At 39.6% G+C, this 25,435-nt stretch overlaps 1 protein-coding gene across 1 annotated transcript in view; it reads left to right on the top strand.

The window, feature by feature from the left end:
* The window catches only part of acaca (acetyl-CoA carboxylase alpha), a 271,808-nt gene that overhangs the window by 203,965 nt on the left and 42,408 nt on the right, over positions 1–25,435 (top strand). The window contains exons 47-50 of the mRNA XM_072589677.1: positions 2,255–2,351; positions 17,222–17,318; positions 18,791–18,926; positions 20,416–20,593. Coding sequence (XP_072445778.1) covers positions 2,255–2,351; positions 17,222–17,318; positions 18,791–18,926; positions 20,416–20,593 — 508 coding nt within the window. The remainder of the gene's footprint in view (positions 1–2,254; positions 2,352–17,221; positions 17,319–18,790; positions 18,927–20,415; positions 20,594–25,435) is intronic.

Below are 25,435 nucleotides of genomic sequence, written 5' to 3'. Positions count from 1 at the left end.
AGATCAGATTTTGATCTGAGACCTACCTCAGTGGTTCAGTGAACATGGTCATTTTCAAGGATAACTTTGGAGTCCTCCTGGTGTCCAGGCAAACAAACTTCCTTCAATGAATGCCACACAAAATAGTTTCACTGGTCATTCATTTCTTGCTGTTTATGGGTTAGGTGTGTGCAAATACGTTCATCTACATTAGTGATAGCACTTCAAAATTGTTATATGCGAAGTGCTTGAAATGTGTCAGAAAAGCTTAGAGATGTTTTAAGCATGCATGTTTGTTCTTTTTTCGTCTATTTGGATTAGAGAGTTAAGTGCTGAGAGAAAGGAATGGTCCAGCTTTATGCTATAACCACTTGTTTGAGTATTCATTATGTTGTAGTGAGGTAATTGTTCCTGTCTCTAGAATGCTGTACCAGCAATGTTTCTAGTGACTACAGCTCCTAATTTAGTAAGAAGTTTAAAGACCAGATGATTCCTGGTGATAAGTTACTTCAGATTTCCCATAGGTTAAAAGTTAAAGTAATTTATTATAGGAGATAGCACTGCGATATTCTTCATATTGACAACAAACACAGGTTTGGAATGTAAAGGGCAGTCAGTGACACCTGACTTCAAGATAATTCCAGGATTGATGGTCACATTATACTATAGCCTTGAAATCACAAGAATTGAGAAGTAGACTAACAATATGGTCATTACAGTTTTGCTTTTGATTAAAACATTTGATGAAGTGATTAAGTTAACACGATTGCTTATCTAAACCTCTGGGTTTAAATTGCTTTTTTGTACTTTGTTATTTTTCTACTTAACTCTCCTTAATTAACTGAATTCTTTCTCTCTACCTCTTTCAAGTTATTTTTCCCCATATCCCAGTTAGGTAGGGAAGTGGGTGTTGACATTTAAACCGTGGTTTTTAATGTCAGTGAAGAAGTGTTCTTTATCAGTCAATAGTGGAAGAATGCACAATATTAAACCTAGTTCAAACATTACTGGTCAGATGCACAGAATAATGGTGAGTGGAATTCAATCTGGAGAAGACTCAGATAATGCCTTTGCCAGAGACGGGCAGGTTAAGGAAATGCACAATAAATGTTTGCATTCTCAAGGGTGTAGAGGAACAAGATCCATAGGGTGTATGTTTGTAGATTTTTGAAGAGAGAGCAACATATAAATTAGATAAATCGACGTTTCAGGCAAAAGCCCTTCATCAGGAATCATATTCGGGCTTTTTACCCGAAATGTCAATTTTCCTGCTCCTTGGATGCTGCCTGACCTACTGTGTTTTTCCAGCACCACTCTAATCTTGACTCTAATCTCTAGTACCTGCAGTACCCACTTCTGCCTAGATAAATGAGGTAGTCTAGAAGTTGCTCATCACCATCTTCTTGAGCAATTTTGAATGGCAACAAATGCTAACCTAGTCAGCTATACCCATTTCACTTGGAAAAAAGTAAATTAAAAAGAGAAGATAAATGGGATACTTTCCTTTATTGGTTGAGGACTGTAGTATATGAACAGAGAGTTGGTTCTGACAGTATACAAAATACTAGGTAGGTCCCAGCTGGAGCCCTGCAAACAGGCCTGATCATTACACGATGGGTTTGATCATGCTAGACAAAATACAAAAGAAAAATACAAGGTTGTTTCCAAGAATGAAGAATTTTACCAGTGAACATTGATTGAATAGAATGGGCCTTAATGATTGAGACAAAGTTTAATGGAGGTATGTAATTTCTGAGGATTTTCAATAGAATATATAGGAAGGATCTATTTCCATTCATAGAGAAGTCAATAATGAGGGACTGCTGATTTAAAGTAATTGGTGAAAGAATTAGGGGAAAGTTGATTAATTCAGGAACTCACCTGAAATAGTATAGAAACAGAAACCCTTATTTAGAAAATATTTGAACATGCACTTGAGGTGCTACAAGGTACATGATTACAGATGAAGAGGTGGAAGGTAGGGTAATGCTGGATAGTTCTATTTTGATCAGCACAGTAAATATGGGCAGAATAGCCTCCTCCTTTGCTGCAAATTTCTATTTTTATCGGAATATTCCATGTGTGGCTTCAGCTACAAACTCATAAACGCTATTCAGGGTAACTTGGTAAGGTCCCACATACTGGTCACCCTCAAGGCCAGAGAATGTTCCTAGCTGTCTTGCATCGATGATTAAAGTGGGTGAGGGAAGGGAACCTCTTCCACCTAAAAAGTACAGTTAAAGAAAAATGATACATATTATGAACTTCCTTGCAGCACAAAAAGGACAATGGCAGAGTGGTTTCTTTGACTATGGGTCCTTCATGGAGATCATGCAGCCGTGGGCACAGACAGTGGTGGTGGGAAGAGCCAGGTAAATAATACATTTCTTTCTTTGGTTCATTATTTTTCCTACCCTGCTTCAGGACGATCAAGGATGCTGGTAAGACCTATTGAGAAAATAATGCCCCTTACGTTCTTTGCACCTCAAAATCACAGCTCACTTAGAATGGACGTAGAGTCATGGATTTCAAAGTAATCAAAGTTTTAGAGAGCATTTGTAACCACATTTGCATCAAATAGTTGTTCTAAATGGATATTCAGGTAAGTGTGACAAGGTAATGTGAACTTATTCCCTGTCATTTCAAACAGTGTGAGAGGAACAATGGGAAAAAACCTGAGGATTTCTTACAGTAAAGTAAAATACTAGAAATTATCCTTTTACAGTTATTGGTATGATAGTGCTTTAACAATTCTCAATTTTTCAATATAAGCTGCTAGGTGCAATATAACCCCAGTTTGAACATAGCCACTTACCACTGACCTTCTACTACATTTTCTAAATGGCAGCCATGGACTTTGCAGTGAGATTCAAACAAATTAGGTAGGTTTTATGGTGTGTACTATTGTGACCCATAATAGTCCTGAAGAGATTAATGTTCATGTTACATTGACGCCACCCATTCAACTGATATTATGCAGCCTGTGGGTGGAGACAAGGAATAAACAGTGCCTCTTCTGTAGATGTTATAAAGTTGTGTATCCTGTACCATTAATCACTAAATTCAAGACAAAGGAGAATTGGTAGCAGTGCACAGTGCTTACTGATATCACATACCGTTGGCGGTGGCAAATTTCACATGGTGCCAGCGGTGGTTATCTGGGAAAATACCATATGCCCCATAAGAGCTAGCTGGACCTTCACAAACTCGTTTATGCAGAATATTTAAGGGTAAGCAAAATCACTTTGAACTTTAACCCAGAGGAATGAGAGTATGAAATAAAATCATAGTGCAGTAAAAGGGGAAAAAAAGGAACTGCAAACAGGCAGGGCTCTAAGCAAATAAAGAACAGTCCAAAAGGCAAAGTGAAATGCAAAAGAAGTAATTTCCAGTGACAGATTCCAGCCTTCCGAAAAATATATGGAAGTGGATGTCAAAGACGAATAAAGTGACAACTTTTAAAAAGTAGTTGCTAGAGATAGATGAACAAAAGATGTGGAAAAATAGATGTATAATCAAGCATGCAGTTGGAGTAAATATTACCTATTCACACACATTATGACACACCTCTGGAAACGATGGAACTTGACTCCAGGCCTTCTGGCCATCCGTTTGAAAGAGATATTTTCTCTATCAACTTACCACAAGATGTTATTACAAACATCTGGGCAGATGGATTTTGAACTCAAGCTTCTGGCCATCCATTTAGAGAGTCTTAGGCACATACAGCCTAGAAACAAATCCTTTGGTCCAACTCAACCATGCCGACCAGATATCCTGAATAAATAGAGTCCAATTTGCCAGCATTTGGCCCATATCCCTCTAAACCTTTCCCATCCAGATGCCTTTTAAATGTTGTAATTGAACCAGCCTCACCAGTTCCTCTGGCAGCTCATTCCATACACGCACCATCATCTGCATGAAAAAGTTGCCCTTTGGTCCCTTTCAAATCTTTCCCCTCTCACCTTAAACCAATGCCCTATATTATTGAACTCTCTTACCCTAAGGAAAAGACCTTGTCTATTTTCCCTATCTATGCCCCTCATGATTTTATAAACCTCCAGAAGGTCACCCCTCATCCTCCAATGCTCCTGGGAAAATAGCCCCAGGCCATTCAGCCTCTCTCTATAGCTCAAACCCTCCAACCCTAGCAACATCCTTAACTTTTTTTTCAAAACCTTTTCAAGTTTCACAACATCCTTCCTACAGCAAGGAGACCAGAATTGCACTCGTCTTTCAAGTAATGACCTAATCAATGTCTTCTACAGCTGCAACATGACCTCCCAGCTACTATATTCAATGCACTAACTAATAAAAGCAAGCATATCAAACATCGCCTTCACTATCCTATCTACCTATGATTCCATTTTCAGCGAACTAAGAACCTGCACTCCAAGGTCTCTTTGTTCAGCAACACTCCCAGGACCTTACCATTAAGTGTATAAATCCTGCCCTGATTTGCCTTTCCAAAATGCAGCACCTCACATTTATCTAAATTAAACTCCATCTGCCACTCCTTGGCGCATCGGCCCATTTGAACAAGATCCTGTTGTATTCTGAGGTAACCTTCTTCACTGTCCACTGCACTTCCAAATTCGGTGTCACCTGTAAACTTACCATACCTCCTATGTTCACATCCAAATCATTTATATAAATGATGAAAAGCAGTGGACGCAGCATCGATACTTATAGCACACCGCTGGTCACAGGCCTCCAGTCTGAGAAGCAACTCTCCACCATCAACTTCTGTCTTCTACTTTTGAGCCAAACCTGTATCCAAATAGCTAGTCCTCCCCCATTCCGTATGATCTAACCTTGCTCACAGTGTACTGTGACAAGCCTTGTCGTACACCTTACTGAAGTCCATGTAAGTTATATCTACGACTCTACCCTTATCAATTCTCCTCATTTCTCCTTCAAAAAACTCAATCAAGTTAACTGAGACACCATTTCCCATGCACAAAGCCATGTTGACTATCCCTAGTCAGTCCTTGCCTTTCCAAATACATGTAAATCCTGTCCCTCAGAATTCTCTCCAGCAGCTAGCCCGCTCTCTATGTCAGGCTCACCAGTCTATAGTTCCCTGGTCTTTCCTTGCCACCTTTCTTAAATAGTGGCACTACGTTAGCCAGCCTCAAGTCTTCTAGCACCTCACCTGTGGCTATTGACGATACAAATATCGTAGCAGGGGACCCAGCAATGACTTTCCTAGCTTCCCACAGAGTTCTAGGGTACACCTGATCAGGTCCAGGGAATTTATCCACCTTTATACATTTTAAGATGGTCAGCACCACCTTCTCTGTAATATGGACATTTTTCATGATGTCACTATTTATTTCCCATGTTCTCTATCTTCCATATCCTCCTCCAAAGTAAAGTCTGCAAAATACTTGTTTAGTATCTTTCTCCATCTCCTATGTTTCCTTACAAAGGTGGACTTGCTGATTCTCTTCTTAGTTGCCCATTTGCCCTTAATGTATTTGTTGAATCCCTTTGGATTCTCCTTAACCCTATTTGCTAAAACTATCTCTCATCCCCTTTTTACTTTCCTGGTTTCCTTATAGTGAAATCTTCTAGGGATTCACTTGATTTCTGTTGTCTATACATGCCATATGCTTCCTCATCATTCTAACCAAATTCTCAATTTCTCTAATCATCTCTCATTCCCTACACCTACCAGCCTTGTCCTTCACCCTAACAGGAACATACTGTCTCTGGACTCTCGTTATCTCATTATTGAAGGTTTCCCATTTATGTATGGCCATCCCTCCCCAATCAATGCCTATTATCAGCAAAATTGGCCTTCCTCCAAGTTAGAACTTCAACTTTTACATCAGTCTATCCTTTTCCATTACCATTTTAAAACTACTTGAATTATGATCACTGGCTGCAAATTGCTCCCCCATTGACACGTTGGTCACCTGCCCTTATTTCCGAAGAGTAGGTCAAGTTTTGTACCTTCTGTAGTAGGTACGTCCACATAGTGAATCAGAACATTTTCTTGTACACAGTTAATAAATTCCTCTCCATCCAAGCCCTTAACACTATGGCAGTATCAGTCTGTGTTTGGAATGTTAAAATCCCCTACCATAACTACCCTATTATTCATACGGATAACTGAGATCTCCTTACAGATTTGATTCTCAATTTCCCGCTGACTATTGGGGGAATCTATAGTACAATTCCAATAAGGTGATCACCCCTTTCTTATTTCTCAGTTCCACCCAAATAACTTCCCTGGATGTATTCCCAGGAATATCCTCCCTAAGTATAGCCATAATGTTATCCCTAATCAAAAATGCCACTCCCCCTCTTCTCTTGCCCCCCTTCTATCCTTCCGATAGCATCTCTACCCTGGAATATTAAGCTGTCAGCCCTGAGCCATGTCTCTGTAATTGTCATGATATCCCTGTCCCATGTTTCCAACTAATGCCCTGAGTTCATTTGCCTTGCCTATTAGGCTTTTTGATCAAAATAAATGCAGTCTAATTTATCAGTTCTACCTCATTTTCTGCTTTGTTCCTGCCTGCCCTGACTATTTGACTTCTTTTCCCAACTGTACTAGTCTCAGACTAATCTCGTTTCCTCTAGGTTCTTTCCCCCTCCACCCCCTTTTACTAGTTTAAATCTTCCTGAACACTTCTAGCTAATCCCCCCGCCAGTATATTAGTTCCCTTCCAATTCAGGTACAGTCTGTCCTCTCTATTACATTAGAATAGATTTTCCATGGTATGGAAACAGGCCCTTCGGCCCAACAAGTCCACACCGACCCTTTGAAGAGTTAACTCATCCAGACCCATTCCCCTACCCTATTTTTACCCCAGTTAATGCCCCTAACACAGTGGGCAGTGTACTACAGAAGAAGGCCAACTGCCCTTTAAGAACTACCAATTATTCCAACTCTCCTCATTCCTTTGTAAATAATCCCTTTTTTAACCTTTTTTACATGGAAATCCAGTTCTCTTTTGCAAGTTCTATCAAATAGAACTATTCTAGAAATCATAGCTAAAAATGGGAAACCTATGGAAACACACATCAGTGCAATCAGGAGTTTCAGTTAACAGCTTGTGTGTGACCCTGCATTCAAAACTGGCCATCTGCAGCCAGGAAAGTGGCAGTTAGTTTTCCTACCACTAGCTGCATGCTACAGACTGACCGCACCCGCTTGTTAAAATGGCCCTCACATTTCAGAGAAAGCAGCTTCACAGTGAGTATCAAGACTGTTGTCTGCAATAACATTATGATATAAAGAGACCAGAACAGAGTGCTTGTATTCCACCCTTCCCCTACTCCCTCAGATTAAATGAACTCTTTCCCACCTACGCCCTCTCAACCACCCAAACCATCTGCAATTCATTTCTTGCCTCTTTTGACTGACACTCTTCCAAAGACAGATAAATGACTGTTCTTTTGTTTGGCATGATGAAATGATAGCAATTACTGAGATGTTTTCAATGACACAGCACTCTGAAATACTTAAGTGGAAGTGTGTGTAAACGAGGCAACATTAGAACAGAGATGTGACGAGAAACAAAGCAGCTTTGAGCTTATACTTTCTTTCCTGTACAGATATTTGATGTAGGTGTGTTTGGGTCAGCAAATCTGATCTTAAATACTTTGTAAAATTTATGCAAACCCCAATACATATTTTTGCTTGTGTGTTAGATTCATCGAAAAAGGACCATGGTTAAGTGAAAAACATTGTTAAGTTGAATGAGTTCCCTGTCTTTGTTATCAGAAAAGGATCATCCTGATATCTGCTTTTAGCTTGTGTTTTTTTGTTGCAATAGTTTGCTCGTTACGGAACTCAATCCTGTTTTGCCCTTGCTTTTAAATGTTTTAGGTTTAAATGATTAGCTTTATCCTGGGATTCGTTTAGGCAATACTGTCCTGCCTAGGTCAAGCCCATGACCAACGTTTCACTCACCTATCGTCTACATGTGGACTTTTATACAAGAATTACTGAACAATAACAGACAACGAGCCCTGCATCTTACTTTCGCTTTGCCACCCAAATGTTTTGAGTCAGTTCTGTCACACTGTCATTATTCAGCTGAGTTATAGAAGTATACAACACGGAAACAGACTCTTTGGTCTAACTCGTCCATGCCACCCAGATATTCTCCCCTAATCTTGTCCCATTTACCAGCACTTGGACCATATCCCTCCAAACCCTTCCTAATCATTTTTCCATCCAGATGTCTTTTAAATGCTGTAATTGTATCAGACACCTTCCTCTAGCAGTTTATTTCATACATGCACCACCCTCTGTGTGAAAAAGTTGCCCCTTAGGTCCCTTTTATATCTTTCCCCTCTCACCCTGAACCTATGCCGTGTTGTTCTGGACTACCCCACCCCAGGGAAAAGACCTTGTCTGTTTATCCTGTCCTTTTATAAACTTCTATGAGGTCAGCCTTCATGCTCCAGGGAAAATAGCCCTAGCCTATTCAGCCTCTCCCTATAGCTCAAATCCTCCAAACCTGGCAACATCCTTGTAAATCTTTTCTGAACCCTTTCAAATTTCACAACATCCTTACTATAGCAGGGAGACAAGAATGGCACACAATATTCTAAAAGTGGTCTAACTAATGTCCTGTACAGCCACAACATGACATCCCAACTCTCGTACTCAAGGCTCTGACCATTAAAAGAAAGCATACCAAATGCCTCCTTCACTATCCTATCTACCTGCGACTTCACTTTCAAGGAACTATGAACCTGCACTCCAAGCTCTCTCTTTTCAGCAACACTCTGTAGGATCATACCATTAAGTGTATAAATCCTGCTCTGAATTGTTTTTCCAAAATGCAGCACCTCACATTTACCTAAATTAAACTCTATCCGCCACTCCTCAGCCCATTGGACCATCCGATCAAGATCCCATTGTAATATGGGATAACCTTATTCTCTGTCCACTACACCTCCAATTTTGGTGTCATCTGCAAACTTCTAACTGTACCTCCTATGTTCACATCCAAATAATTTATATAAATGACAAAAAGCAGTGGACCTAGCACTGATTTTTGTGGTATACCACTCCAGTCGAAAAAGCAACCCTCCACCACTACCCTCTGTCTTTTGTCTTCGAGCCAGTTCTGTATCAAAATGGCTAGTTCTTCCTGTATTCCATGGGTTCTAACCTTGCTGACCAGTCTCCCATGAGGAATCTTGTCGACTACCTTACTGAAGTCCATAAAAATCACATCGACTGCTCTGCCCCCATCAATCCTCTTTGTTACTTTTTCAAAACACTCAATCAAATTTGTGAGACATGATTTCCCACACATAAAGCTGACTATCCCTAATCAGCCTTTGCCTTTCCAAATACATGTAAATCCTGTCCCTCCAGATTCCCTCCAACATCTGGCCCACCACAGATGTCTTAAGTAGTTAACTTTCCCATTGTGAGCACTGAGCACTACAGATAGCATGCTTTTCCCAATAAGCTAGTGAACAAACTCCGTTGAATATACAAGATAGACTAGCAGCAAATTTTGTGTCCATCCTGGTCTATCTGCTTAAGATGGTGCTTTGGTAAATATTTATGACATGGTAGTTATTAAACATTTTTGTCTGCTTTAATAAGTCGTGAGTGTGTTTGACAAAGACTTGAATTGATTCCTTATTTTATTGTGACAAGGGATTTTGGCTCAGGTTTTAGTTTTGAACATTGTTTTGAATGATCACCAGAATCTTGTCAATGCTGTCTTTACATGATCATTTTGGCAATTTTATGTTTTGAGTATCCTGTTGCTGTTGAGTGGTTTCATATTTGTACAAGTGAAAGTGAATACATTACTCATGAGTGACCAAAGTCATGCGTACGCTGTATCCAGTCGGGATGTTGAGGTTTATCAATATCCTATCTTGGTGATGCCTGTGGAGAGTCTACCTTGCTTAGTAAATAACCTGGGAGTCAGAGGCTGTACTGGTCATACAGTGACAGGGATTTGAATAAAGGCTGCATTTTAAATGAGTAAGATTTTAGTTTGGAATTACTTATTTTTCAAGTTTTGGTGAGATTGACTGATCTTTTTGCGCAGCACCTAAATGTTTTATATGCTCCATAGTTGTGGGTAGTTATGGAGACTGATCGTGTTGCACTATAGAATCACATTTATTGCATTCATTTTTTTTACCTCTGTCCCTGTTCTTGCAGCCTGTCACCTGTGTATGCCTTCATTATTCTGCTCTATTAAACAGCTTTTTACCATCTGTATTACATAATGGTTTCAGTGCACATCTTGCAGTAATATAATAACACTGGTACTGTGAAATTTACCCTATTTTACGTTGTGGTAAATTCTACTGCTGCAACAAGAAATTTTTGCTTTGCTTTTCCACAAATTGCCTTTTGAATAATAAAGCTGCTACATGAATGCAAGTTTTACAACAGAGAAGTGTACAGTTTGGCTCAGTTGGATGATACCAGAGTTTATGCTTTGTACATGCCTACCCCCACTCCTTTTCATCTAATATTATGTCCATATCCTTCTGTTCCTTTCTTCTTTGTGTTCTAAATTCTACAGCCTAGAATCTGGAAGAAGAATCTAGATTTCCCCTTGAATGCTTTCTATCCCAACCAGTCCACGTGATAACAAGTTCCATATTTTAACCACTCACTTGAATTTATTTGTGACAATTGTGACTCTGACTTTTGGTCTCCCACAAATGAAAACATTTCTCGATGTCTACCCAATCATACTCTTACAGAATTTTAAAGTGATCTCCCAATCTTCTCTTTTCAGAAAAGGAACCCAGCCTGTTAAGCATTTTCTGAAAAGTATAACTCTCAGTTCTAATATTATCCATAGAAATCATTTTTACATTTGCTTATAGCCTTGATATACTTTTATAGCATGGAGACTAAAACTAGGCACAGTGCATCAATTGTGGACTAAAAAAGATTTGGTAGATTAATATGGTTTCCTTGTAATTGGAGGATAGTTCAATTACATAGGCATTTCTATTATAATGCAGACACACCATTTGTAACTGAAATGTAAAATTAAAGGACAATGCATGCAACCTTTTTTAAAATACCAGCTGAATTATTGACAGGACATTAGTTTTTGATAAGAAATAGCAAATTTAAAACGGAGGAGAAATTACTTCCATTAAAGGGTTAATGAATCTATGGAATTCACTAATCCAGAGTGGTGGATGCTGGGACATGAAATTTAAGGAGGAGCTGGACAGATTTTTAATTGGTAATGGGTTCAAGGCTGTGGAGAAATGAAAAGCACAGATAATCATTCTATTTTTAATGGCAATCAGAAAACAAAATAAAAATTGAGAGGGTGTATACATGAGATCACAGTAGAAGTTTAAGTATCGCAAACAAGCATTTTTTTAAAAATGTGAAAAATCTAATTTAAATAATCTGGAAATTATTCATCGAGAATTGTTAAATAAAAACATTTCGTCAAGCTTTTTGTCATACACTAATCAGGGCAACTCACAAGACTTTAGTGCCCAGGCCAATCAGTCAACCTCCTTGCTTTAAAATCTAAAGGTAGCTTGACAGTTAACTGTCAATCATCATAAACCGTATTCTCCATGGCAACACATTAATAGTTGCCAACAAATCAGCATTCTCCTGTCATACAAAGCAAGTGTTGATCTTCCCCTCAATTGGTATTCTAGCAAATCTTTGACAAAATGTCCTTTTTACCAGAAATAATAAACTTCATACTACCTAAACTATGTTTATTATAGCGAATTCAATGAATTTCCAACAGTTTTTCAAAAACTGATCTTTTTTTAGCTATCTTCTACACAGTTCATTGTTAAAAACCTAATTACGCTTCAGTGAATAAGGTTGAACTATTTATAAGGTTTCTCGCAAGGATCTTCATGAGGAAAATGGGAAGTTCCTGATAGATCAATTGTTTTCAAACAGAGGGTGGTACGGCTTTGAAATGAGCTGCCAGAGGAAGTGATAGAGGTTGGTTCAATTGCAACATTTAAGAGGCATTTGGATGGGTATATGAATAGGAAGAGTTTGGAGGGATATGGCCGGGTGCTGGCAGGTGGGACGAGATTGGGTTGGGATATCTGGTTGACATGGATGGGTCTGTTTCCATGCTGTACATCTCTATGACTCTATGATTTCACTCTTTGCTGTTTGGATGTCCACAGCATAACCAACTGTGGAGCAGTGAGTGACAGGCGGAGCCTTAGAGATTCCTATACTGATCTGTAAGGAGGGTGGTTCGTTCTGGCAACTGGACAGCTAGTTTGGGATGCAAATTGATGCCAACAGCATGGGTTCAATTCCCAGACTGGCTGACGTTACCATGAAGGACTCTCCTCAGCCTCTCCACTTGCCTCACCTGGTAACCCTCTGGTTAAACCACTACCAGTCATCTGTCTCCAATAAGGTGGGAGGCAATGGCCTAGTGGTATTATCGCTGGACTGTTAATCCAGAGTCCCTAGATAACGTTCTGGGGACCTGGGTTCAAATCGCGCCATGGCAGATGGTGGAATTTGAGTTCAATATGTATCTGAAATTGAGAATCTAATAATGATCATAAGTCTATTGTCGATTGTCAGAAAAACCCATCTGGTTCACTAATGTCCTTTAGGGAAGGAAACTGCAGTCCTTACCTGGTCTGGCTTATATGTGACTTCCGACCCATGGCAATGTGGTTGACTCTTCACTTTCCTTAGACAATTAGGGATGGGCAATAAATGCTGCCTAGCCAGCGACACCTTCATCCCGTGAAAGAATTTTTTAAAAATGAGATCACCTTATGGTCCGGTAGGGGACAATGGCAACTTCATCTTTTTTTCACTAATTTGTGCTTTTGCTAATTCCTGAAGTTGCAGTCAGATTTGCAAGGGTTAATGACAGCATATAGTGATGGGTCTTTTTTGTCTAAAGCCCTGCAAAAATTCCAGACTATTGTTTTAGTTTAAAGACTGATCCCAGACCGTTTAAAGCGCACAAATCAAGCAAAACAAAATGGACCTTGATATAAAGAACAATTTGTGCAAGCTCTTTCAGTCACTTGTGCAGATGCTGAATATTATGCTAAGGAATCACTGCCTCTGACCTGAAATGTTTCTTTTCTGTTGAAATCTTGAATATTAAGAAAGGAAGAGATTTAATTTTGTGACATCTTGATTATCTATATTGCAACAAAAGCAAATTCTGAACAAAAGCATATTTCAGTCAGAGGACAGTGTTGATTCTGAGAGTCTGGTTTTAGTAAAACTCATTTTATGATGGATGAATTTACTAGTGTGCAGTGACTAACTCAGCACTATAAGTGATACAGTTCAAAGTGAGCATCTTGATTAAGAATTTTATTCTCCTCAAAATTCTTGCATATTAAAAGTTACTTTCATCCTCACTGCAATTTTGAGTGGGGTCGGAAATGCAGGACGGTTCTTTTTGGTCATTCTGTCACTTTGCAGACTAGCTACTCATCCATTATACACTTTGATGGTAGATGACATTCATTCAAGGGCACCACCTGGTTGTAATGTCATTAAATAATTGTATTAAAATAATTAAGTAAGTAATTGTAGTGTCAGAGTATATATTATAAGGTCGAACTGGCCAACATTAGAATTGTCTTCCTTAAATAGAGCTAAATTAGATGAACCATACCATGATCCTCTCCACAAACAGCAGACCTTTTGCATGAAAGCTTTGAGCACTCTTGAACTTCATTGTATTTGCCACCTTTCTTCCCTGGTTCTATGTATTGCTATCTCACTACCCAAACACCAATCTGTATTCTAGTATTCTCAGACATCTTCAACTCCTCTTTTTACCACAACTTTTTATTTATCTTTGTGATATTCTTGAGTTATGTGGTTAAATACATTACAGAAGTGCAAGTTGTTGAGAGACGCTGAAGGCTGAATACTGATGCTGATAGTTCTCCAAATAATTGCTTATTCACGAACCTTGCTCCAGAATCTTGGCCTCTTTGCTCCAATTAAAATATTATTGGATTTTGAAAGACTTGATTAGTGTGGTTTAATGTAAGGTGAACATGCTTGCAAGTGTTATAGTTTCCACATCATGTAATGAAAATATGTTGTAGAATCATAGAACAAAAGAGTACAAGGTCATTTGCCCATCTCATCTGTACCACTATCTTCAAAATAGCAATCCAATTAGGTACATAATTGTACACTTTTTTTTTCCTTCAAGTATTTAACTAGTTTAGTTTTGAAAGTTAGTACCCTGTGTTGAATTTGCTTCAATCATTCTTTTGAGCCAATGCTTTCCAGAATGCAACATATTTTTTTTTTCTTTCAACTTCAGTTATTTTACCTGTCACTTTAAATTTTGAAGTTATGCCTAGGACTGATCATTATAAAAGGAAAAAGAGCACTAGTCTATTACTGATGCCTGTATGCTTCCCTCCTATATGAAAACAAAACTGTTCATAACTACTCTCCGAAGTTTTGCCTCTAAACCAATTTTGCATTCAAGCTGTCAGTATTTCCATTAATTTTGTTAGTGTACATTGTGGAACTTTGTCAAAAGTGTTTTTAAAACAATCATATATACATCAAGTACGCTGCACTTCTCACTCTTCAATCCCACCAAATAGCTCAGTCAGATTAATCAAACATAATTATTTTCATAACTCCATGCTTTCATCAATCAGCCCGAATGTTTCCAAGTGTTTGTTAATTTTTATTCTGCAGAATAGTCATACTGGATTTGAATGGTTAACTTGGTTTCTGTCTCCACAGATGCAGTCAAGTCCAGGTTTCTCCATCATTTTCTACACTTCCATATTGTAGTATTTCGCTTTTTTTATAGGACTGATCCACATTGGACTGGGTGACTTTTTAACTGCCAGTCCTTTAAACGTGTTCTCTTCATTTTTATCCTTGCTATAAATTTACTCTACTCTTCGTCAGGACAGATGCAAAGTATTCATTTTTTACCATCGTCATGCCCACTGCATGAAGATCTTTTTGTCCTTTAATTGGACCAATCCTTCCCTAGTCTAACTTGTTACTACCTAAATAATCATGAAAACTCCTAAGTCTGTTTTTAATTTAGTTTTTGCTGTTTTTTTTTTGCTGCTTTTTTTTTTGCTGCTCTATTTATTTTGGTTCTCTAATGTGTCTTACTGTTATATTTTGTTTCTGTTCAGTTTTAATCTTTTTATTGGTAGCGGTTGAGGGAGCTCCACCTTTTAAATGTACTACTTATTCCTCCTTCTGGGAATGTACCTGAGCTGCCTATTTGAAGGCTCCTAATACTCAGTTGCTGTTTGCCTACCAATTCCAATGTACCTGCATCAGATCCTATTTTAACTTACAGAAATTGTCCTCATCCAATTTATATGCTGATTGTTCTTAGCCCTTTTCTGTGTCCATTCCAAATCTGAAACTATTATGATCATTGTCGCCTAAATGATCCCTAACTAGAACATAGAACATAGAACAGTACAGCACAGAACAGGCCCTTCAGTCCACGATGTTGTGTCGACCATTGACCCTCATGTGAGGTAAACGTAATGTACGTACTCTCAAATTTCTGTGACCATATGCATGTCCAGCAACCTCTTAAGTATCCCCAATGACCTCACTTCCACAACTGCTGCTGGCAATGCATTCCATGCTCCCTCAACTCTCTGCGTAAAGAACCCACCTCTGACATCCCCTCTATACTTTCCGCCAAACCGCTTAAAACTATGACCCCTCGTGTTAACAATTTCTGCCCTGGGAAAAAGTTTCTGGCTATCAACTCTATCTATGCCTCTCATTATCTTGTATACCTCAATTAGGTCCCCTCTCTTTTTTCCAATGAAAAAAGTCCGAGCTCAGTCAACCTCTCTTCGTAAGATAAGCCCTCCATTCCAGGCAGCATCCTGGAACCCTCTCCAAAGCATCCACATCTTTCCTATAATAGGGCGACCAGAATTGGACACAGTACTCCAAGTGCGGTCTAACCAAAGTTTTATAGAGCTGCAACAAGATCTCACTGCTCTTAAACTCAATCCCCCTGTTCATGAAAACCAAAACACCGTATGCTTTCTTAACAACCCTGTCCACTTGGGTGGCAATTTTAAGGGATATGTGTACCTGCACACCAAGATCCCGCTGTTCCTCCACACTGCCAAGAATCCTGTCTTTAATCTGTACTCAACTTTCAAGTTCGACCTTCCAGACTTGCTCTATTTGTCCCACTTACCCGGAATTGATCCTCACTGGGTTGGCAATACACCAGAAAGTTGTCTGATACACATTTCAAGAATTCCTTCCCTTTTTCTTTCCAATATGTTGTTACTGTCCCAGTCAATTTTTAAGAGTTGAAATTCCGCATTGCCACTAGTGTATATTTGTGTATTGCATATTTCTGTAATTTTGTACAAATTTTCTCCTTTCTGTCTCTCCCACAATAGTTGATACATGGTAACAGAATGGATCATCTATTGTTTCTTAATTCAGATTCTGCCTTTGATTGCTCAAATACATCATCTCTTTCCTTTTCCATTTCTGTAATTGTTTATTTCTTTAGTATTACTACTACTCTGACTCTTTTCTTTCCTCCTCATTCCTGAACATTTTGTAGCTGGGAATATTATGTCCCAACCGTACTAGTTTGAGATAGATCTGTTGTTGTCATTTTATCTTAATGTCTCATGGCAACCTAAATTTTGTAACCCATCATTCATATTTACCCACTTGATTTATTTAAGCATCTTCACTCCAATCCCATCTTATACCTCTTCATACTTGCTTGCTGTTTGATCCATCTCTTTTCTGAAATGTTGTGTGCTTTTATGCTGTTACTATTCCTAGTACAATTGTTTTGTCTTATGAAATGTTTCATCCCAGTAACCATTCCCAGAGCCAGGAGCCGAGATCACAAACCCCTGTGCTGCTCTTGGCCTAGTCCCTGAAGTCTAACCTAATTGCAAGAGGCCCCTGAGATCTTGGGCTCTGACACTCGCACGGTTTAATTTAGTTTAAATGCTCCCCTCTGGCATTAGTTAATCTCCCCATGAGGACTTTGCTCTTGTGTTGAGGTACAATGCCTCCATTCTGGACTGGTGACTTCTGCACTAAAACGGATTCCAAATATTCCAGGAATTTGAAGCATTCTCTCCTACTTGTATAAACATTTAAAACAATTGTAAACCACACCTGTTCTTGGCAGCTATTTCACCACCTATCTCTGTACTATCAGTGTAGGTCTTCCTCATTTTCTTAAATAGAAAATTTGTGTCAGACTGATGCCATTTTTCTATTTTCCAGGTTGGGAGGAATACCCGTGGGAGTGGTTGCTGTGGAAACCAGGACCGTAGAGTTATCAATCCCGGCAGACCCTGCAAATCTGGATTCTGAAGCTAAGGTAGGCTGCATTGTGCATTCATGGAGAACTGTAGTGTTTTAACTTAGGAATTTCCTCAGGCCTCTGTTAAATTACAGCTTTTACGTTGATATGGTAATGCAAAAACAGTAGTATAATTGAAAAGGGAAGTTGCTAAAATTACTCATCATCTTACTTTAGTGGGCAGGGTTCAACCCACCTTGAGTAGCACTTCACAAACAGTCGAGAACAGAATTCAGTTAAAGCAGAGAGCTAGATGACCCTCTTCAGGTCTCTGCAAACATTAAAAACGTAACCAGCTTTGAATTGGCAGTCAGTACAAAGGTGACATTGTAACTCCAGTAAAGTGTGCTTCGCTCCTGGGAAATTCCTATCATAGATGATAACAGTGTGACACGTGTCACATTAACTAATAGAGAAAATGCATTTGTATTTTTTTTATGAATTTGTGATGTTCCAAAGGGTTTTCCAACTAGTAGAGAATTTTTTGATGCATGGTGGACCGAGGTAGTGTATTTTGCCAGGCCATCTTCCACTGCTGAGATTGATATAGACCCCACCTAATATGCTAATGTTCCATTTGGAGCCCGTTGCAACATTGTAGGTCCCCAGCAGATTTTCCATTTCCTGATCTATGGTTACAGCACCAGTTTGTAACTACTGTTTAGAATCATGTAGCTAATAATGATTTCATTTTTAAAATGGTCAACCTGAATTCTCCCAATATTTCATGAGCCATTTGATGCTTTTCAGTTAGTGGTACTGTTGTTTCATCACCAAGAGGGTGAGCAGTTTAAAACTTGCTACCCTGCTTCCTTTAGTCTTATTAGGTAAATCATCTGCCCAGCCCCACAGTGAGTTTCATGGTGATGGGGGCCATTGAATTAATTGGAAGAGTGATAGGAGATGACCATGCCTCCTTAAAGGGCTAATCTTTCCAACTGCTGAAATTAACCCAGTGGCGGGTGAGCGATCTCCTATGAGTGCACAGCAGTTGTATCCTGGCATTTGTGCTGGTCAGTTCCAGTGGTTCTTATTCAAAGGTGCAGTGCCTGACTGAGAGTCCCAGTATTGGGATGTGAGGCACTGCCTGCTGAGAGCCATATGACCGAACTTGCTGCCAACCCCCTTCTCTCCTCCTTCCCCTCCCTACCCTCCCCTAACCCATCCCCCGAGCCCCTTTTCACCATGATTAACTGGGAAACATGGGTTCTTGCCAGCTCTCCAGCCAGCAGTCAATGCCCCGACATCCCACAGCAAGCTGCCTATTGCAGCAAATGTTTTTCTTTTCACTGACCTTGTCAAGTTGTTCCAGATGTGGAGACTGGTTAACTGCTGCAACTGCTCTCCCAAATTTACTTTGAATTTACAAAATTTCATTCATTCCCTCAACTACCACCCCTCATAACCTATTCCCTCAATTTGTTTGAACTTTAAGTCTTCTTTAATAAATAGCTACTAATTGATAATACATTTGTGATCTGGGTGAACAGATAATCCAGCAAGCCGGTCAAGTATGGTTCCCCGACTCTGCCTTTAAAACCGCTCAAGCTATCAAGGACTTTAACCGAGAAGGGCTTCCACTGATGATCTTTGCCAATTGGCGAGGTTTCTCTGGTGGAATGAAAGGTAAAGAATTTTAAGTACATAAAAAAAATTCCGGGACTTGTTACATCAAAGAGAGTGACTAATTCAATATTGAATATGTCTTCAATACTATCCATACAATTCAGATGTCCCAAGGTTGGATGGTTTGCCACTGTGAAGCACTCCACCTAGTGGCTGGACAAACATCAGTCAAAATTAATCTGAACTGACTGACAAATTCAGAATTGCTTGAATGACAGGTCATGTGTAATGTTGCTGTAACCTGCCAGGCTGAGGGGCAACCTGGTCTCATATAAGATCTCCGACAGGATATTCTGCATCCTTTACAACAAAAAGCCATGGAATATTTCTGAATTGTGATTTGATGCTTTGTATTCATTTGTAGAATCAATGCTTTTTGATCAAGTCCACAATTGCTTAAGATGTGAAATTGTTGCCACTGATAAGGTCAGTTAGCTGCAGTATATTTGCAGTTCAAGCCTAAGCTGTTTCAGCAGCACACAGTGTCAGGCACACATTTTATCAAGATCACTTAGGCACAGTTTTAACTGACTTTATATTTGAGCTTTTGCTCGAAATAATTATGCTTAAGATTTTATCAGGTAAAGGCATGTAAGTTTATTTTTTTAAAAAGTGAAATGAAACAAAGAGTTTTCAGATTTGTTGCCTTTCAATCATGTTTAGACAAAAGTGACCTGCTACTGATTCCTGTCCTTGATCAGGAATCCTGTGGATGAGAGTCCTTCTTCAAACAATCAGTAAATTGTAGTGTTTATGATCCAGAAACAATATTGAGAAACCCTGTTTTGCATGCCAAGGCATGCAGCAGAAACTTTACTACAGGTGCATCGGGGTGCCCCTTTTAAGTCACCTTTGCAGCCTCAGTAAATAAAACATTGCAGCACAAGGATCTACTCTCAAATTGTTTGACCGGATAACTCCACTCATTTATAAGGAGAAACACGCACATGCCGTTTCTTCCTTGGCACCGCTTTGATTATTCATGGGGCTAAGGTGGGGGAGGGAAAGCGCAGAGAGAGAAAATAAACAATTACACCATTCTCCACTGCACACACACGGCAAGGAGCCAATTGGATGGTGGGTAAACCATCTCAGAAATCGTGTGTAATGAGTAGGAAAAGATTAGACGCAGTTCTTGCTATGCTGAAAATTGACATTAGTGAAAACTCTTTACTCGACGACCTAGGAGGTCCAATTCAAGTTGGATAAAAAGCACATCCAGATACGTTTGGATTGGTCTTCTGCACATTTTTACGTGGCTAAAAGATTATCAAGATAATGCAAAATTAAATTATGAAACTCGCTGAATATTTAGTTGGGGGGTATCCATATGCTAGGGTTTAGTTAGACAGGCCAGCAGTGACCCACGACAGTAAGAAATCAGCCGTGAAATTTACCAGAAATTAACACAAGGGTCGTTGTCTCAGCATGAGTGGCTTGATAGGATGCGAATTCCTGTGAAATTAACCATTCTCCTCTTCCCCTCCAGACATGTATGATCAAGTGCTAAAGTTTGGTGCATGCATCGTCGATGGATTGCGAGAGTACAGGCAGCCCATGCTTGTGTATATCCCTCCAAATGCAGAACTGAGAGGTGGCTCATGGGTAGTCATTGACCCCACTATCAACCCCAGGCACATGGAGATGTATGCAGACAAGGAGAGCAGGTATGGAAATCGAGTCAGCTATGATTACACTGCTGGTTAACCCTTTATATACTCAACAGCTCTTTGCATTTTTCACTTCACACAACTAGATTGTGTCATCCACCAGTTAGGATCACACAGGCATGAATATCGAAAAATAATTTCTAAGCCACATGTGGTAATTTCACTGTCTTCAAACATTGTTAGTAAATATGTATAATGAATGAAAATGAAAGAGTGTAAAATTGACAGAATCAATTTAAGCCAGGACCTCATAGGAGACTGCCGATTATTTATACTGGCCCATATTTATCCTGATTTTCCTAAAGAAGCATTGCTACTAAGTAGTTGAAATCCAGCAAATGAGCAGTTTTATTTGTATGGGTTAAAGAAGCATATTTCTTTAATGCAGGACTGGTTAAAATATGAACTGGATGTATTTTGTGGAAAAATACTAACATCTAAAGAGCCATTCCTCTGCAGCAGCGCTCACTACATGATGAGAGAAGTGGGCTAGGGTGGTGAATAGTTCTCATTTATTTCACCAAATTTATGAATGTTCTTTGTGTTGTATATATCCATTCCTCATTTAAAGTTTAGCTCTAAATCCATGTTTCTAGATGTTCTGTGAAAGGAAATCTAAATGTAATCTGACAACTCTGAGACTCCTGAGACTGCACTGATTCAGTTTGACTTTTCACACAATTCTCCATATGCAATGAGGTTGCTGGCCTTGTTCAGATTGTGTGACTGTCACAATATATAAATTTTATATACATGTGCATATATATATTAAATATAATCATTTGTCCTCACATGTGTCAGTATTATTTTCTCCTCTTCCATCTGGTAATCTATTTCCTGGTTCTCTAACAAAGGTTGTGGGTGACCTGTTCTTGGTTTGCCCACAACCCTTCCCATTTTGCATAATCAATCTGCTGGAAAGTGTCTAAGAGGAGTTTGCAACTTATTCTGTGACTGTGTTTTATTACGTTTCCATTCCTACCTGGCTTTTTATTTGGCGCTTCCTCGCCATGGCACGTTCTGGAGCTCAAAACCTGTCAGAGTGAGTGTACCCAAGTGACATAAAAGAAGACCGAGCTGATTTATCCTCTGGTTTGTGGATTTCTTCCCCTCTTTGTCTGTCTGTGAACATTCTTTTGCTCTGCTTCCTCACCCACCACACTGCCACCACCTCATATCCATCTCATGTCCTCCTTGTTTACGAACTGTGGTTACGGAACAGTGCTGCCAGTTGCCATGCAGTTGTGGTGTCTCTGTGGTGAAATTGATATTGTGCAATACAAGAAGAGGGATGTTTTTGGCATCTAGCCTCGATGGTGTAGATTTTCTCTTTGCCAGCTTAACGTAAACCTAGCTTTTCACCAATCATTTGTTTGCGCCAAATTCTCTCTCCACCTCGTCAGCGGTAGAGAATGTCGTGAGAACCACACTTGATGGCTTGGCATGAATGAGCTAACAGGAAAATTGTTACTTACCCATTGCTAAAATGAAACACCGCGACAAAACTTTGCATCTTGCACTCATCAGCAACGGGCGAGTCTTAATCCTGATGACTACAAGAAGACAAATTTTGTCTCTTTGTTTTTTATATAGATATTTTTATTGAAAAAAGAAAATTAAGATCTTTCACAAAATTACAAAAGTAATACAAGCAAGTATAAACATCAATATAAAATTAAATAAAAAGAAATAAATAATAACCAAAAAAAGGAGGAAAAAAAAACCCTTAGATACATGCTCAAAATAGATTTACATCAAGTGATAATAAAACCTCCTTCCAAGGGTCCCTGAACCAGCCAGAACCATTACTGCAGTCAGACAAAAGCCCTGGACATATGGCCGAAATATCTGTGTCAATCTAGTTCAAAACGGGCTGCCATGTTTTACAGTAAAATTCCATTTTTTGGTGCACCATATTTGTGAGGAAGTCAAGGGGGATATATTCCATGACTAACCTGTGCCAGTTCGAAAGGGCCTTCAGCTACCCAATTCACTAAAATATTTTTCCTTGCACAGAATGAAAGAATGGTAAATAATTTCCTCCCATACACATCCAGGGGGAGAAAATCTGAAGAGCCCAAAAGCAGGGACACTGGATCCAATCGAATCTCCGTACCCAAGATCTTTGTCAAGGCACTCGCTACTCTGTCCCAATATCTACGGATCTTATGGCATGTCCATAGACAATGCATGAGAGTACCAACTTCTATTTTACATTTAGGACACATTGGGGATGCTCCTGCCTTGAATTTTGCGAGTCGTTCAGGTGCCATATGAACCCCATGGAGTATCTTTCATTGAATAGCCTGAGTTCTATTACAAATAGAGACCTTTCTGGCATTTTCCTAGATGTCCTCCCACATTTCTAATGAGTCTTCCAACCCTAATTCTTGATTCCAGGTTTTAAGTAGTCGTTCCACGTCTTTGGATACTTTATTATGTAATGAGTGATAAAGAGTACTAACTGAGGGGGGGTTCCATCGGCCATAGCACATTCCTTTCCCTATCTGATTTGTAGGGATTAATTATCAGTGTGGTCGTCTTTTATATATAATCTCAGATTTGGAAATACTGGGTCCCTGTTAGGCAGTCCAAACTTCTGATGCAACTGCTCAAAGGACATCATAACCTCCCCATCGAACAGGTCTCCCAAGCAGGAGATACCTCTGGACTTCCAAGTTTTAAATGTAGCGTCTGTCACCCCTGGCTGGAATCCCGGTGCTCCCACTGTAGGAGTATAAGGGGAGGTTTTTTGCAGGTTACTCTCATCTTGTTGCATTATCTTCCAGGCTTTAATTGTATTTAATACAATAGGGTTTTTATAGTAGTCCATAATAGCTCTTATCCTGTCCATAAATAAAAGGGGACATTTTGCTTGGGAGGTCTCAAAATATCTGGCCAGATTGTGGGTCACAAGAGACCCAATCAGCTACATAAGATAATAAGGAGTTTCTTTGATACCTCCTAAAATCTGGAAAGTCCAGTCCTCCCCTTGCTTGTGGGAGCTGCAGCTTTTCTAATTTGATATGGGGCCGTTTATGATTCCAAATAGAGCTTACGCAATACCTATCTCGGCAGCATCAGGGGGAGCGTTCTCATAGGATATAGAAGATGAGTAGAATATTCATCTTAACTAAGGCTACTCTGCCTAACCAGGATATTGGGAGATCTCCCCAGCGTTGAAGGTCCTGTCTTCTTTTCTCTAATAAGTGCACAAAATTAGCTTTATACAGCTGACCAAATACTGGGGTGATAAAAATACCTAAGTACACAAAATCTTTTAGTGACCACCGAAAGGGAAAGCAAGATCCATCTGGCAGATTGGATATACTGGCATGACCTCCCAACAGAATGGCCTCAGATTTCACAAAATTGATTTTATAGCCTGAGAACATCCAAATAAATTGATCACTTGGATTAGACGGGGCACGGATATCAAAGGATCACTTAAGAAGAGGAGGGCATCAGCTGCATATTTTACGTTTGCCCAATCCAACCCTCAGAGCTGTTATGTTAGGGTCAGATTGTATAGCTTTCGCCAGTGGTTCAATCACTAGGGTGAATAATAATGGTGAAAGGGGACATCCCTGACGACAACCCCTGCCAACACTAAAGCTATCCGAACTTAAACCGCTGGTCCGGGTTGCAGAATATGAGATGACCAAGCCTCACGCATATGCCTTAGTGGCCTTCCACATCATCGACGGGTTACTGGCCGTACCTGAATTAATTTCCCAGAAGGTTTTGAATTCCTGCAAAAAATACGTTATAAATTTGCTATCCTTCAATAAGAAGGGGTCCATACGCCAATGTCGGGGCCTATTCCATCAGCGGTGATAATCGCTGCTTTGGGATCATTATATAATACTAAAACCCATTTAGTAAATACCTTTCCGACACCGAGCCATTCCCGTGCATATAAAAAGATATGGCCATTCTACCCGATCAAATGCCTTCTCTGCGTCCAAGGAGACAGCTAGACCTGGTATTGTTCCCTGTTGACAGGCTTGTATCATATTTAAGACTCTTCTGATATTATTAGTTGACCTGCGACCCTTTATAAATCCCATCTGGTCCTCTTTTATAATGTATGGTAAGACCCTCTCCAATCTTAATGCTAACATTTTAGAATTTTGAAATCCACATTTAGTAAGGATATGGGTCTATATGATCAATCTTCTGGGTCCTTTCCCTTTTTAAGAATAAGAGAGATGTTTGCTTCTCTCAATGAAGGCGGGAGGCAGCCCTGACTATGTGAGTAATTATACATATTTATGAGTGGCTTGGCCAGTTCCCCTATAAATTCTTTGTAGATCTCAACCTGGAATCCATCTGGTGCAGGTGCTTTGCCACTCTGAAGCTGCCTAACCGTGTTGAGTATTTCCTGGGTTGTCAGGGGGGCATTCAAGATCAATACCTGCTCAGAGGTTAAGCCTGGAAGGGCCAAATTTTTGAAGAAGGTTTCCATCTTCTCTGTTCTATCCTCACAGCCCTGCAATTTATACAGTTCAAAATAGAACTTTCTAAAGGCTGTATTGATCTTTTTTTACAATCACAAGTCAGGGTACCAGCACTTTCTCTAATGGACGTAATGGCTTGAGGACCCTTCTTCTTTCTAGTAAGGTATGGTAGGTATCTGCCAGGCTTGTTGCCAAATTCAAATAATCTCTGCTTTGCGAATAGTATTTCCCTCTTTGCTGTTTGGGTAAATGCGGTATTCAAGGTTGCCCTCAGGGCTGTGATCCTTTGTAGCTTAGTAATGGAAGGCCTGTTAAGATACGCTGTCTCAGCTGCCTTCAAGCGAGCCTCGAGCAGGTACTGTTGCTCTCCCTTTTGTCA

Source organism: Chiloscyllium punctatum, chromosome 19 (genome assembly GCF_047496795.1).
Source record: "Chiloscyllium punctatum isolate Juve2018m chromosome 19, sChiPun1.3, whole genome shotgun sequence".
Taxonomy (NCBI): Eukaryota; Metazoa; Chordata; class Chondrichthyes; order Orectolobiformes; family Hemiscylliidae; genus Chiloscyllium; species Chiloscyllium punctatum.
This window is presented reverse-complemented; position numbering and strand designations above follow the sequence as displayed.